The 17,144-nt window shown below is 47.5% G+C and overlaps 2 protein-coding genes across 2 annotated transcripts; both read left to right on the top strand.

Annotated features, from left to right (window-relative positions):
• Positions 1–9,781: 9,781 nt before the first annotated feature.
• On the top strand, positions 9,782–10,903 carry LOC135463424 (uncharacterized). The gene has a single exon (XM_064740684.1). The coding sequence runs from the start codon at positions 9,782–9,784 to the stop codon at positions 10,901–10,903; it is 1,122 nt and encodes a 373-aa protein (XP_064596754.1).
• A 3,923-nt stretch (positions 10,904–14,826) lies between these two features.
• Positions 14,827–16,394, top strand: LOC135463423 (uncharacterized protein F54H12.2-like). The gene is made up of 2 exons (XM_064740683.1): positions 14,827–15,984; positions 16,122–16,394. Exons 1-2 carry the CDS (start codon positions 14,827–14,829, stop codon positions 16,392–16,394), a joined length of 1,431 nt encoding a protein of 476 aa, XP_064596753.1.
• Positions 16,395–17,144: the final 750 nt, after the last annotated feature.

The raw sequence follows: 17,144 nt of genomic DNA, 5'->3' as shown, positions 1-17,144 counted from the left end.
CTTAAAAATTGGAAAGAAAACATGGAAATACGAGACATTTTGATTTTTTTTTTTATTTTCCTCGACAAAAAAACATCGTTTAACATCAAAAACTTAATATGTAAAACAGAGATGATCTCGTTCATACGCTGAAATAAAACTACAATCAGCTGCTGGTGTTCGAATAAAGAAATTTACAATCACACTCACAGACTGCTGTGCCAAGTAATTTACTTCTACAATCATTTTGACTACATTCTGATATTGATCAACTGAAAGACACTATATATTGCACAACAACGAACTTAAGTCTATTTATCTCGCACGATTACTGAAAATACCATTAAAATACAACTTCCTGAAAACCGCTCCTTAGGATACGTAAAGACTTTCCGCTGAGACAAGACCTTTACATATGTAAAATATAATTTAAAGCACAAAAGAGAGGGTAAGCTTGTTTCGCTTGAGGGAAAAAAAAAGAGCTCGGCGGCTAGAGAATGAAGCGGACGAATCTTCGTCCGAGAAAACTCGCCCAGAATGGGATTGTCTAATTGACCGTATAGAGAATCCTTTCACCATCCTGCGGATGGTCGTGGGTTTCCCCTGGGCTCTGTCCTGTTTCGTCTACCATTATGCTGGCCACCGTCGTATAAGTGAAACATTCTTGAGTATACGACATAAAACACCAAATAAATAAATAAATAAATAAATAAATAAATAAATAAATAATTCTCTTACTCAGAAAAATGAAATCCTTTTTGTGGCTAACCAATTTTGTTACTTCGTAACTGTAATATGCACTTACATCATGCATGGGCAATGAGAAGCTGGTAAAACTCCTTTCCGGTCCAAATTTACTAAAAAAATTAATCTTAATTTTTAACAGAAAGTCTGTTGTCTGGGTGATGCTACAATGTATTCTGTTATTATAACACAATAAACTGTCATATTCAACACTATGTTCTTTTAGTCTAATAGAATCTTTGTGTTGAATTAATAGAATATGTGTGTTAAATTTAACAGAACAATTCTAGCACCACTGAGACTACAGACAAAAAAATTTAACCGGTGATTTTTCTGAGTGTACATATATTTTCTTTTCTTCCCTCGTGTGATACATATATGTAATAGTAACTCACGAAGTATCGTAAAAATTATTCAAGTGTATGTATGAATTGTAGCATAACACTTACAGGCATACTGTACTTTACCTTAAGTCTGGTATGTGTCACCTGAAAAATACTTGATTTTATCGCGAAGTATCGTAAAAATTATTCTGGCGTATGCATGAACTGTCGCATAACACTTACAAGCATACTGTACTTTACATTATGTCTGGTATGTGTCACCTGAAAAATACTTGATTTTATCGCAAAGTATCGTAAAAATTATTCAGGCGTATGCATGAACTGTCGCATAACACTTACAAGCATACTGTACTTTACATTATGTCTGGTATGTGGCACCTGAAAAACGCTTGATTATCTCACCAAGTACCATAATCATAGGCGTATGCATGAAGTGTCGCATAACACTTACAGGCATACTGTATTTTACATTATGTCTGGTATGTGGCACCTGAAAAACGCTTGATTGTCTCACCAAGTACCATAATCATAGGCGTATGCATGAAGTGTCGCATAACACTTACAGGCATACTGTATTTTACCTTATGTCTGGTATGTGGCACCTGAAAAACCCTTCATTATCTCACCAAGTACCATAATCATAGGCGTATGCATGAAGTGTCGCATAACACTTACAGGCATACTGTATTTTACCTTATGTCTGATATGTGTCGCCTAAAAAGCGCTTGATTTTGTCGGGAAGTACCATAATCATAGTTTAGGCGTAGAATTGTCGCAAAAAGCTTACAGGCATACTGTATTTTACCTTATGTCTGGTCACCTGAAAAATGCTTGACAATAGATTGAAACACTAACAGTATTACATATACACAAACACCGTTGAGTCACAGCAGAAAACGATGCGTCTTGGCTGCGATTTGGACCTCTCTCTATGTTTCGCTCATCAAATCTAACATTATTTCCCTTTCTTCCTACCGTGTAGTTCAGATCGGGCGTTTCCATATAGGCTTAAACTGATCAATCTGGAGCCCGGAATCTGGAGAAATGGGATCAAACCAGGGATAGCCGATACCCAAGAACTGGCTTTCAGCACCGAAAGGTTACAGCAAAGGAGAAAAGATTGGGTTGGCCCGGTATCAGAACAATGTGACTGGGTTGTGTGTTATGTCTGGTTTCTTCGCCATGCCACAAGAGTACACACACCTAATGACTCCTCGTGGTTATATGACTGAAACATTGTTAAGCACGAAATTAAACCCCAAGCATACATACTTGTGCACCCATTTAAACTGTTTTAGTGCGGCATAAAACACCAATCAAGTAAATAAATTAAACTGCTTTGATTTAGTAGGTTCATTTCGAGTTATGTCAATATTTTAAGTACGGAGTCAAATATGGTGAGTGTACTTTTGGATGTACATATAGTTTAGTGTTTCATTGTGACGTTAGTGTGGCTGGTAGCAGAACTCTCGCCATCACAGCTGACTCTAGCGCAAAAACTACAAAACAACTCTCGGAATGCGTCCCTGAAATTCGCCGACATCACGAAGTAGACAATGGGGTTTGCAATGTGGTTGAGATACAGCATCAATCTGAAAAACCAGTTCATGGCGAAATAGGACTTATAATCCATAGCGTCTAACAGTTCAGGATTCAAATACAATAGAAAAATATAAATCTGGAACGGCAGAAGGCATACCACAAAGATCAAAAGCACTGACACCAGCATGACCATAACCTGCAGACGAGATCTTCTCGCCGCTCGCGATCCAGGGCATTTGGTGTCGCTTTGTGGTACTTGTGTTTTCAGTGTCATGATTATCTTTCCATAGAGTAGCGTCAGTAAAAGGATTGGCAGGAAATACGTCCCAATGATCAAAGCGATGTCGTACCACTGGACCCACGGTTCGTCATATAGTGTGTAGCAATCCGTCCATGTTGTATTCTCGTATTCCAACTGCTCGTACCGCGTGGCGTACCCTATAGGTAGAGAGACACCAACTGTTATCGCCCAAATAACGAGGAGTAAGCCACATACCCTAGGGGTAGTCCACAACCCCAGGGTCTTAAGAGGGCGACACAATACTGTATACCTTTCCACGGCTATGAGGAGAAAGATCAAAGTTGAACCCACGAGTGCTCCTCTGTCAATGGACGAGACGAAGACACCTACAATAATAAGGGAGACACCTTCAGTAATGAGAGACGCACATACAATAACGAGGGAGACATTTACAATAATGAAACACCTACTGTAACGAAAGACGCGCCTACAATACCGAGGGGTGACACCTACGATACTGAGGGAGAGACCTACAATAATAGTAGTATAGAATGTGACTGACGTTCGGTATTGAGGAGGGATTTTTTTTGAGGTTTTGAGGAGTTGTTTTTTTTGAGGTGATGTGGTGGTGACGTCACACCTGCCAGCCCGAAGGGCTGGTAGGTGTGACGTCATCCCTCAGTTGTGGGTTTTTCCCACACCGCGGGGCGTATGTGTGTATAGACGAGTGTGATATAGTGTATAGTATAACAGTATAGGGAAAAAAGAGAGAAAAAAAAGAGGCAAAAGGTCGGCTTGTAAAGTCGAGTGGGACAGCTCGAAAAGAGCTCCCTGGCGACAAAACGGACCAATGGGTGAGCCGGATTTGCCCCAAAACGGCCCAATGGGAGGCCCGCAAAACGGACCAATCAGCGTGCGAGAAGAGGTTACGTAAGAAAAAACAAACCAATCAGCGTGTGGTGAATTTCCGCGTGGATAGGATAAAAGCCGGTGAAGGACAGGTATTGTTTTTTACAAACAGAAGAAAAGTGAATATTGAACTTTTCATAGGTAAAAAGAAAATTGAAATCAAAGAAAAAGTGAAATACCTAGGTATGATTCTTGATAGTAGATTAACATGGAAAGACCATATTAATGACCTCACAATTAGATGCCAACGCGATCTCAATCTTATGAGATGCATTTCAGGCACTAAATGGGGAGCCAACAAAACCACACTCATAAAAATGTACCAGTGTCTAATTCGCTCCAAAATAGACTATGGTGCAATAGTCTATCAATCCGCGTGCAAAACTCTACTACAGCGAATTGATAGTATTCAATATTCTGCCTTAAAAGTAGCAACAGGAGCCTTCAAAGGCACTTCGCTTTGCAGTCTCCAAGTAGAAACACTTGAAAAACCCCTTCACCTTAGAAGAGAACAACTAACCCTCAAATATGCAGGAAAAATAAGCGCTTACGGTAATACACATCCATGTTACAATTTAATCCTCCCATATTCTGAATATGAATATCTGGAAAAAAAATGGACAAAACACTCAGCTCCAATAGGATATGAAATCAACAGACTACTTTGCAAATATGACATTGCCTTGCCAAAGCAACAAGAAAATGTATATCAACAACCCCGTGGCTATTGCAAACTCCCCCAAATAGACATTGCACTCCACGACCAAATTTCAAAACTGGAAAACCCAGTATATATCAAAGCTCAAGCCTTAGAACACTTCCACGAACACTACAACGGTCATCTAAAAATATATACTGACGGATCTAAAAATGTGCAGGGTCACACTGGATCATCATTTGCAATACCAGATCTAAACATAGTTAAAAACTATAAACTACCCAACCACCTCTCCGTCTATACTAGTGAATTAGTTGCAATTACAATGGCACTACAATGGATTCTTGAGAACAAACCAAACCGAGTAGCCATACTAAGCGACTCCCTCAGCGGAATAATTTCCATCCAAAACTCCAAATCTGAGAGTAGACCAGACCTCCTACAAGAAATAATCTCGCTAACTGACAAAATACAGAAACAAAAAACCGACCTGACTCTAGCATGGGTTCCAGCACACGTTAATATTCGAGGAAATGAAATTGCAGATCAGGCAGCAAAATCGAGCCTACGAAAATATGAACAAGATATAGACGTCCCCCTGAGCCAAAATGAAAAATATACATTGATCAATACCCAAATTAACAATCAGTGGAAAGAGGAATGGGATAAAGAATCCCGCGGACGGTGGCACTATAAAATATTAAACGGAACGATTACAAAATTAAATTCGTTCCAATTATTGAATAACCAAGATGACAAAAACATATCACGCCTGAGACTAGGGAAAACAGGGCTCAAAGCACATCTAGCAACTATAATCCAAAATTCTTCACCAACTTGCCCAGCCTGTCAAGAGCATGATGAAACCATAGAGCACTATTTGCTACAATGTATTAAACACAGTAAAGAACGAAGGCGATTGGCAGAATGCCTGCAAATCTACAAATGTGAACTTGACCTTCAGACTATCCTTAACCCCAAACCACACCTGAGAGCACAAATATTCTCCTTACTAAAAGAATACATCAAATCGACGAGTTACGAAAGCCGAATCTGATAAAACACAATTGACCAACAACGGCGATACCTTGATTCTGAGGGCCGTTTCTGCTCTAGTCAACAATACGTCACCTTCTCTGATTAAAAACGGTGCATTCTCCGTAATTACCAAACACATATACTAACAACGGCGATACCTTGATTTTGAGGGCCGTTTATTCCACAGATACATAATTCCTCCCTACAACTTTATCCCCAACTATATCGGCGATACCTTGATCTTGAGGGCCGATAAAACGTCCATGAAACCAATCTGCAAAAACATAGCACACGAAAACAATGTAACCACAAAAGTTGATAACTGTAGTAATTAATAATATTTCTCCATTAACTAATCTGCCCTCTTACTTGTTGTTATTTATCTATTCTTATTAGTTGATATTTATTATCTATTTATTTACAAATGTGTATATATCATACGAGGGCAGACCCTCTATCAATTTCTGATTGGTAGGTATACCACTAATTTGCTCCTAAATATCTGTTTTATCAAATATCTTCTTGCTTAAGATATACATTATCTCATAAACAAAACACCTTCGCAAATCAAAAATACAACTATCTTGTATATTTGTTTTCTCTATTTGTTTTCACAGGGAAAAAAGGATGAAAATCTTTATTATCGGCAGCAGTTACGTTCATAGACTGGAGAATAGTATCCTTCGAAATTCGATCCCAAACTCTAGAATCGACTTTGGAACAGGCCAAGACATTCGGTTTTTTGGCATTGGGGGAGCTAGAGTTGGGACACTTAGATGCTCTGGAAGATTGGAAAGTCTCCTTCAGGAGACAAAACCTGACCTAGTTATCCTTCACATTGGGGGAAACGATGCGGACTCTCACAAATCAGCAGCAGCAATTTGCGCTGATATTTTAGACTATGTTGGTGCACTTAAAACGAAATTCCAAATTCCAAGGATCTACATCAGCCAGCTTCTTTACCGTCAGGTAACTCGGCGAATTTCGGTCCACATTTATAATACAAAAATCCATGAAATTAACAAGAAGCTGACAAACAACCAATTGGCCACCTTCTGGAGACACCGGGGACTGATCCGACCACAAAAACAAATTCTAACCAAAGACGGAGTGCACCTAAACACTCTAGGCCAGGAACTGTTCTACCGGTCTATGAAACGTGCTGTCTGCGCCGCCATGGGAGGCAGAAAATAAAAATTGGAAATAGAGAAGGAAATCAATTAAAGAAGAAGACAGGGAAAACAATAAGAAGACCCATGGAACCAAAGAAACTTAACAACCAGGAAACGAAGACCAGAAACATGAAAGACATCATGACAATAGGACTATCTCTTGCTTCAACTAAGTGGATGAGGCCTGACATCCTTGCTCCTCATTTATACTTGTCGCACCTGTTACAGGCACAGGTTTCCAGTACGCTGGTTTTTCCTGGACGGCGTCCGGTATAAGTGGCGGGAGCTCCTTAACTCCACGCCACAGAGGAGGAAGCAAGAGAACAAAACTGTTAACCAATAAATTGTTTTCTCTCTGTGTAAATTTCTGTATAGGCAACTCATTGTAATCTTTTAATGCAGATCTATGTATTTCTAATGTAAAGATAACGTTAATCCCTGTAAATAGCTTACTATTTATCCCCTTTCTGTTAAATGACCATGGCAGCATTTGAACCTATAGAATAAGCTGTAACATGCTACCACAAAGAGGTTAATCCCACTAATTGACTCATGTACATATGTAAATAGTATACAAACGCACTGCTGTTATGTAATCAAAATATTCATGTGTTAAAAAAAAAATAAATAAAACACTGATTTGATGGGCCACGATATCCGCCAGGAAAGTGGCCCTAAAACCAGTAAATAAACAAAAAAAAAAAAAAAGACCGGCAGCCTCAGACGCACCTGACGCTCTACCGACCTGCCTGCCTGCCGACCTGCCTGCCTGCCTGCTGACGACCCGAACTACTGACCTGCCGAGAGAAGAGAAGAGAAGAGAAGAGACTGCTACACGACCTACCTACCTGCCTGTACCTACCTGCCTACCTGCCTACCTGCCTACCTACCTGGTGAGATGAAACGCTCCACCACCATCAACCCCCTGCATGCTGCCATCAGGATGAAACGCTCAGCGTCCGTACCTACCCGGCTATCCACCATAGCCGAACAACAACAACCTCCCGAGAAGAAGAGGAAGGTGTGCCTGCCCTTACCCAGCGAGGTTCTTGCCAAATTACAGCTGGCCTCCTGGCTGTGGGTGGGGGTGTGTAGAGACGAGACGATTGAGATTTGCCAATCACCGACAGACCCGAACGCTCCACCCAAACGCGTCAGGCTTGACGGGGTGGGGTGGACTCGGCTCAAGACCCTGGCTGCTGATCTACCTGAGGCCGGTTTACCTGTGCGGGAGCCACTCTCCAACGGGTACTTTCTATCCACGCTGAGGAACTCGGAGGGTGTCCTGTACGTTCATGTGAAGAAATGGCGAGCCTACCAGCCGAACGGTCGACTCTACCCGACGAGTGAGGGCATCACGCTCAAGTACTGGACTTACTGGCAAAAACTAGTCCAGGCCATCCCCGACATCGACGCCTTGGTGCTGGTGGTGATCGAGGCTGGTGATAACGACGACATCCAAGAGCCCCAAGACCCCCAAGACCCCCAAGAGCCGGGGATGGAGATGGAGATGATGGAAACGGAGGAGGGGAAGACTGAAGAGACTGGAGAAACTGGAGAGACTGGAGAGACTGGTGAGACGGGCGGTGAGGTGAATGCTGCTATGAGTGCTGCTTTAACCGCTGCTGTGACGGCTGCTGTGACGACTGCTGATGGGGAGACTGCCGATGATACGACTACTGCTGCTACTGCAACCCCCACCATCCCCGACATCCCAGTGGAAAAGGTGGAAAAGGCGGATCCGTTAAACCCTGAGCTTGAGACGGCGCTAACAGCCTTGCTGTGGCAAGCTTACGATGTAGCTCTCCAACCCCACCTCCTCAAGTTACAGCGTGATGTGTACGGTCGACAACCCACCAACACCGCGAGCGATCCATCTCCTCCCCGACCCCCCTTGCTGGAGAACCGAGAGCTGGCCCTGAGTATCGTGGACGAGGCCCGTATGCGTTACCTGAAAGAGGGAACTGTGTTGGTCAAGTTCATGCGCCAGGCCCGTAAGGCAGCCTCCCTCCCGTGGGCTGTGGAGAAAAGTGTGAAAGACCAACTGCGGCAGTTTTTAAATGAGACGCCGATCAACAAATCGAACCCGGCATTCGCCCAGATGTACGTGAAGTATTTGATGACAGCCAACAACCTCTCTGCACCTGACAAGCAGCCTACAATCCGGCCTAACAACCAAGCCAACCAGCCCAACCAGGCTACCCAGGCCACCCAGGCTACGATGACGGAGTGAGTGTGTTTTTGTTTTAACCGCACCACCCTTACCCAGCTTTTTTTTGTTTGTTTTGTTTTTCCCTTCATACATTCTCGTTTTGTGTTTACCTATGTGTGTTTTTTACAGGAAGATGACTAGGGTGGTGCGCGTTATAAACATTGACCAGTGTCAGGACTTTCATATTGGCGATACAATCATCATCACGAGACATTTCTCACCGTGACACCAAAATAATGGACACTTACAGCATGTATTTATTCGTTCATTCGTTTGTTCACTGTTCGAGTTCGAAAAAATAAATAAAAAAAGTTTTCAGGTTGACGACCCTGGTCTTTGGTGTTGGTTATTGTCTTTACCTGTTGGTGAAGGGATAGTCTATCTATCTATCTATCTATCTATCTATCGTTTGATTGATGTGGCTAGGGTTCGGTCGGTGACGGCATTAGAATGACGACGGTGTCTTCTTTATGTCTTTTCTAGCCTGGCGAAGCTCCGTACAACGCCGCAATGGAAAGACTGGGTAGCTGTCGTCACCGACCTGCAAAGCTACACAAGTGTACTTCATAGTATGTTTGCGGATGGTAGGGTGAACGGGGGACGACTGCAGGTGCTGCAAGCGTACACTGAAGACGTCTGTCAGCATGTCGAGGATTCCCGACCTATTCAAGCGTATTACGTAGAGATTGCTCGTCCCACGTTAACAGAGGTCTATCAACGCTCCGTGTTACAGACCTGTACATTGCTGTAAAGAATAATACTAATACTGTTACCTTACTATGGAATCCATCCCCGGTGTTTTTGTGTTTTCTTTTTATATGGACTGGGTCAGTGTATCAGTGTGTCAGGCTAGGGCCACTCTATACTATATATAGGCGGTCTGAGGTGGGTTCACTCATTACACACAACAGACACCAAGCAGCAAGGACGACGTGGCGGACTATGCCTCGCACGAAAAAAAAATCAATCACGCCGGGCCGTGGTTCAAACCCGATCGATACCGCTCTCCATGCTTTGTATTACAACCCGGACAGTCCGGCGGCTTACAGCGGGGTTCAACCCCTGCTCAAGGCAGCTCGACAACAGGGACTCAAAGTGAGTCGAACCCACGTGTCGGCTTGGCTGGCTCAGCAGGACACGTACACACTCCACCGACCTGCACGCCGCCATTACCCGCGTAACCGAGTGGTGGTTGGGGGTATGGACAGTCAGTGGCAGGCGGACCTGGTCGACATGACAGCGTTCACCAAAGAGAATGACAACAACCGTTACCTACTGACCTGCATCGATGTGCTCTCCAAGTATGCCTGGGTGATCCCACTCCGGGCCAAAACCGGGGCTCGTTTGATCGAGGCATTTCAACAGATTTTCAAGACGGGTCGCCGACCGTTGTACCTGCAAACGGACGAGGGGAAAGAGTTTCTGAACAGACCGTTTCAAGCCTTTTTAAAGGGCAAAGGGGTGTTTTTCTTTCACACGTTTAACGAAACCAAAGCCTCCGTGGTAGAACGGTTCAACCGCACTTTGAAAGGTCGCATGTACAAATATTTCACCGCTCACAACACTCGGCGCTACCTGGACGCCTTACCGGCCCTGGTTCGCGGTTACAATCAAGCCTACCACCGAAGCATACGACGAGCCCCTATCGACGTCACTCCCCAGAACCAGAAGGAAGTCCGGCAAGTCTTGTACGGTCCATCCACACACAAACGCTCGGTCCACCGGTATCGGGCCGGTGATCTCGTGCGTATCAGTAAAGTGAAAGGGAAATTTGAAAAATCATACCTGCCGAATTGGAGCACGGAAATGTTCCGTATCGTCCGCTCCCACCCTCGACAGCCTGCTGTGTACACACTGGAGGATTTGAACGGGGATCAATTGCTAGGGACGTTTTACGAAACCGAACTCCAACCGGTGACAGCCGCGGTGGATAAGTTTTATCAGGTGGAGCAGATCTTAAAAAGGGAGCGGCGGCGAGGGAAACTGTACTATTGGGTGAAGTGGGTCGGTTATCCACCCAGCTTTAATTCTTGGGTCCCGGCCACGGACGTGAAACGTATTTAAACCCGAGGCTAACGGGGTCGCTACCACTTCCGACTGACCTGCCTTAAGGGATGGATCGGTGTATACAAGGCTTGCGCGAGAATAAAGGGACCGTAGCAGCCGTACTGGGCGTTCTCTTGTACATCGGTGCTTTAGTGGGTGGACTGGCTGCAGAACTCAGCCTACAACTGCTCCAAGACCAGTCAACCCTGCAATATCTACGAGGACAATTAAACAAGACGCGTTTCCGCTGGATTGGGACACCTGTATCGCCACCCCAACCACCGTCAATCGCCCGTCGGTTTGACAATACCGAGAACGCCGTCACTGCCACTAGCGCCATTACCCCGAGCTGGGATCGAACTCCCACGTCACAACCCTCCACACCCACCACAACCACACTACACCGACGGCACCCACTCTCCTCAAACTCCTCAAACTCCTCAAACTCCTCAAACACTTCAAACTCCTCACCCCCTTCACCCACCCCTACTCACCCCACCACACCAATACCTAGCATCGTTTCCACACCTGTCTATCTACCCCCTAACACAACACAGGTAACACAGGTAACACAGGTAACACAGCCAACACAGGCAACACAGGCAACGCAGGCAACGCAGGCACCATCACCTGCCGTCACTCCCCCCACTATCCACCACCCCCACCCGTACGACGATCCAAACCGCCGACGGAGCTAGTTCTACCCATGGACACGCGATGGGAGCATCCCTTTACCTGCATTGTCAGCGGCCCGACGGGATCTGGGAAGTCTGTGTTTGTGAAACGGTTAGTGGAACACGCTCCAGCTCTCATTCACCCACCCCCACAACGCATCGTCTGGTGTTACGGGGAGTGGCAGCCATTGTACACCACGTTACCTCACGTTCAGTTTGAAGAAGGTGTGCCCAGCCCGTCCAGTTTCGACCCGGGGGAGCGGACGTTAGTCGTCGTGGATGATTTGATGGCTGAAGCCGACGATCGCGTGACAAAACTCTTCACCAAAGGCAGTCACCACCGCAATATCAGCGTGGTGTACATCGTGCAGAATTTGTTTAACAAAACCAAAGACCATCGGACCATCAGTCTGAACGCACACTACTTGGTGCTGTTCAAAAACCCGCGAGATGTATCCCAAATTACCACGATCGCTAAACAAATGGCTCCAGGGCGGACACAGTACGTGCGCGAGGCCTTTGAAGATGCCACGGCTGAACCTCACGGGTATTTGCTGGTGGATTTCAAGCAAACCACACCCAATCACCTGCGACTTCGCACCCACATTTTCCCCGGGGAGATTCAACACGCCTATCTCCCCAAGTCATAACACCAACTTTGAACCTACAATCTACCACATCAGTTTGTTTTGGCTGGCTGGCTGGTGGGTAGGCTGGTGGGTGGGCTGGCTGACGTGTCAGCTGACGGACTGGTAAAACAGTGTATTATTGCGGCGAGCGGTGACTAGGTCAGTGTGTCAGTGTGTCGTCATAAAACTTTGAACACACAGTCTATCACCTCAGTTGCTCTCACGACGACGACCCGTGATGAGGTCACACCGTCTCCAACGTTACGGTCCCTTATTAACCCTACTCGCGCGAGCCACCCCCTCTATTCGTCAGGCTGTGCTGCGGGGTAACGATCCAGGATTACTCCGGTGCTTGTGTGAATGTGCTAAGAATGTGTTAAATGGAAACGTCCCACTCTCGCCGGCTCAGAAGGTGAAGTTACAGCGACACAAGACGGGTCTTCGCACTTTGGTGAAGAAAAGTGTTCCCCTGCATAAGAAAGGACGGATTGTTCAACGTGGTGGATTCCTGCCACTGCTTCTCGCTCCCCTCCTCGCCAAAGCCATTGTACCAGCCGTTCTCGGGGGTGTTGTCGGCGGTGTCGTTAAGGGTGTCACTAGTAAGGCTATAGCTGGTGGTAGGTAATGCAGCACGCCAAGAAAATGGCCTTGGTCGAGCCACGGCTCTTAGAGACGCTCACACGACCTTCACCTTCAGCCCATCCACCTCCAGCCCACCCCAACTCCCCATACCCCGTCCCCAGTACGGTGAAAGCCCTCAACACGCTCGATCAAGAGATGGCCTCGATCCTCCACGACAGGACTCTCTCGGACGAGGAGAAAATACAGCGATATCACCACACTCTTTCAACGGTACCGAACGTTTCAAGATCAATACCAAATCGGGCGGCGACCGAGTTCGATCCCACCTCAGGCCAAATCCACAGCCAGTCGTTTTTTGAGCGAGGCGGATAAGGCGATGTTAGACACCCCGACCCAAACCCTCCAGCCTACCACCCCTACCATCCCTACCACCCCTACCACCCCTAGCCCCTCACACGAGCGCTCAGCACCCCGGGATCACTACCGGGCTTGGGTGCGGGAAAAAATGAGCACACCCCGGCGGGTGCCGAGCTGGGGAATCCCCCGATCGCCAGAACCCCGACCAGCCAACATAAAAAAAAAACCAGGCCCTCCACTACCACCTCTAGTTCCACACACACACCACACACCACACACACCACACCAAAGCGACCCAAGAAGACGCGCCGAGGCCAGCGACCCGAACTCCGGCCCGCTTCATCTATCATACGCCCGCTCAGGTGGAGTCCCTATTAATTAAATACAGGCACCAGAGGACAAAACGATCAGTCCACCTGAGGGAGATCATCTCACCCACACCATGTTTTACGTGACGCTACCCAGTAACAGCTCGCTGGACTACTTCCCCAACAATACCTTGACCCGTTTCACCACCCAATTACCCCGCCCCATCCATTTGACAGGTGACTGGGAATGTGGGCTGGTCGAAATACAGTATCCACGGACCTGGTTTAACGTGCGGTCAGGTGAAGTGTGGTATACCATAGACTCCCCAAAGGACTCGCACCACGCTACGCATAAGCTCATATTACCAGCCGGCTACTACCCGACACCCAAAGACCTGGCCTGGGGGTTGACCAAATTGTTAAGCGAGACAGAGATCCGCGATCTCCAGGAGCACGCCGGGGACTTAACGTTTGAGTTCGACGATATGCAGCGGAAATACAGCGTGCGGTTTGAGAAACCACTGGGCCTTGGTTTCAGCCCACGGCTAATGCAACTCATGAATTTACCGTACGGATGGCTCATGGGACCGGCGGACCTCATGTATGTCGGTGCCGAGGATTTAACGATCAGCACCCCCACGCTGTACGTGTACACAGACATTATCGAACCGCGTGTGGTGGGGGACACGTTGGCCCCGCTGTTGCGGACGGTTACCACGGAAGGGCAGTATGGGGAGCACGTCTCCAAGACATTCTAACACGTGGAATACATCCCCGTGCAGTCCAAACATTTCTCGACGGTGGACATTGATATTAGGGACGACACGGGTCGATCCGTCGCATTTGAACGCGGTAAAGTGGTGGTGACACTTCACTTTCGACAGCGGCGTGCTTTACCCTTGCAATAATGGCATCACACCAGGCTTACATCGACTATTACACCAAACAAGCCGGCGGAGGTGGGTTACCTGTGTTTCGGGGTGTGGCTGTCCAGCGCGGTCACGGTTTGCTGGGCGGTCTCAGCAAACTCCTCCTAACCTCGCCGGCTGTGAAAGCACTGGGCAAAACGGCGTTACGAACCGGACTGCAAGTCGTGGGGGATGTGCTGAGTGGGGGCGTGTCACCACAACAGGCTTTGAAACGACGCGGTTTGGCGACTGGAAAACAGCTGCTGGTCAAAGCTAGTCGCTACGCCCGACAGCGGTTACTGGGTGAGCCTATAAAACGAAAGACACCGCGCGTCACGCCCACTCGTCACCGACACGTGGGACTTAAAAGACGTGCCGTCAAGCCCAGAAGAAGACACATCAAAGCTCGAACCACATCGAATGCCCTGAATCCACCGGATATTTTCAGCTAAACACACACGCGCACGCGCACATACACAAGCCATGGCTCTTCCCCACCCCGAATGCTGCCCGTCCGTCAGCAGTGAGTTTGATTTGTGGACCTTACCCCCGACCGACACCAGCGTTCGAGAAGGCCGCTGGGATGCTTACAGCCCCATCGCCAGCCTGAGTGATGTGGGACCTGTAGAATTTGTCATCACCAACGCTGACGCAGACACTTACTTGGACTTGGCCAACACCATGCTGTACGTGAAGGCAAAAATCCTCAACGGGGACGGGACGGCTGTGGCGGCTGACAAGAAGGTGGCTCCGACTAACCTGTGGATACAATCCATGTGGCGACAGGTCGACGTCTCCCTGAACGATAAACTCATCACGCCGTCCACCAACATGTACCCATACCGGGCTTACTTGGAGACATTGTTGTCTTACGGTAAAGAGGCTAAAAAGAGCCAGCTGTCTGCTGCCTTGTGGTATGCGGACACCCCAGGAAAGTTTGACACGATGAGTGACACCAACGCCGGGTTTGTCGATCGGCTGAACTGCACGGGTGAAAGTTGGTCGGTTGACATGCTGGGTCGCCTGCATTGTGACATGTTCCTGCAACACCGACACCTGCTCAACAACGTCACGGTCCGCATCCGTCTCACCCCGGCTAAGGATTCGTTTGCTTTGATGTCCGATGAAGCCGCTCCCGGTTACAAGACTCGCTTGGAGGAGGTCTTGATCTTTGTGCGTAAAGTGAAAATCACCAGCGGTGTGCAACTGGGGCATTTGAAAGCCTTGGCCAAAGCTCCTGCCAAGTACCCAATCCGCCGCGTGCTGACCAAGTATTTCTCTGTCCCCAGAGGTCACACCCTCATCAATGAACAAAACCTATTTCTGGGCAGCTTACCGACACGTTTAGTGGTGGGGTGTGTGAGCAACAAGGCTTTTGACGGGGACTACACTAAAAACCCGTTTCGTTTCCGACACTACTACACAAACTTCGTCGCCTTGTACGTCGGCGGTCGTCAGCCCCTGACACCCGACTTTGAGAACGAGAATTTCATCCGCACGTACATGAACCTCTTTACCCACACGGGGAAAGCGTTCCACGACGAAGGAAACAATATCAAGCGCACCACATTCGCCGAAGGCCACACGCTGTTTTGTTTCGACTTGACCCCTAGCCTCCACGATGACCACCAACTGAACCTGGTACAAAAAGGGGATTTGCGCCTGGAGATGCGGTTTGCCAAACCACTGCCGGAAACCATTAACGTGGTGTGCTACGCTGAATTCAGCAATATCATAGAAATAGACCAAAGCCGAAACGTGCTCTGTGACTTCGCCAGTTGAACAGCCCAAAACAACAAACAACAACATGGACACGGTACAATTGCGACGTGTGCTACAAACAGACGTGTTTACCCGGGCTGTGGTGGGGGCAGGAGGTGGGGTCTACCCTCGGGATCATCTCCCCTCACTCCCCTCACTCCCCTCACGCCCCTCACACCCCTCACGCCCCTCACGCCCCACCCCTAGGATCCCCTGGACCCCCTGGGCCTGCATCATTAACACAGACACGTGTCTTCGCCCAGGACGACATTGGGTCGCCGTCTTCATAGACCAGTGGTCCAATCCACCCCATCTCCGGGGCGAATACTTTGATTCCTACGGACTCCCACCCCTCTACCCCGATATTACCGCTTGGCTTAACCGGGGAACACACCACTGGACGTGGAACGATCGGCGGCTGCAGAGTCTGGACACGACCGTGTGCGGTCAATATTGTGTGTATTACTTAACCCAGCGAGCTCGAGGCCGTCCCATGGATGCTATTGTACACACGTTGGACACAGCGTGCACGACCTACGATAATGACTTGCGGGTGTTCGATTGGGTGGATCGTCAGTTTGGGATTCATCCCTCGTTTTTTTTCCACACCCATGGACTGTAAAACATACATCAAATAACATTCTTTCTTTCCAGTTCGACGTGTTATGCATTCCACGTTCTTGTTTTCCCTGTTCGACCTGTTACCCCATACAGTATGGAATAAAATTAAAAAAAAGAGACTATGAGACTCACATACCGTGGTGGTTTGACTTTTTTCTTTATTATGATGAGGACTACCACAACAGCATGCAGGCCAGCTATAGCACACTGACACACTGACCCAGTCACCGCCTGTTACATCGTCATACATTGTTGCGTCATACATTGTTACCAGTCCGCATGCCGTATACCGGCAAGGCGCCGCTCGGCAACAATGTATGACTATGTAGCAGGCACGGCAAGTCGGGTCAGTGTGTCAGGCTATTACGGCTGCCGGCCCGCCGCCCCCCGCTAGACGTTTTTAACTTTTTCACGTACGT

The sequence above is a fragment of the Liolophura sinensis genome, chromosome 3, assembly GCF_032854445.1.
Source record: "Liolophura sinensis isolate JHLJ2023 chromosome 3, CUHK_Ljap_v2, whole genome shotgun sequence".
In the NCBI taxonomy this organism is placed as follows: domain Eukaryota; kingdom Metazoa; phylum Mollusca; class Polyplacophora; order Chitonida; family Chitonidae; genus Liolophura; species Liolophura sinensis.
This window is presented reverse-complemented; position numbering and strand designations above follow the sequence as displayed.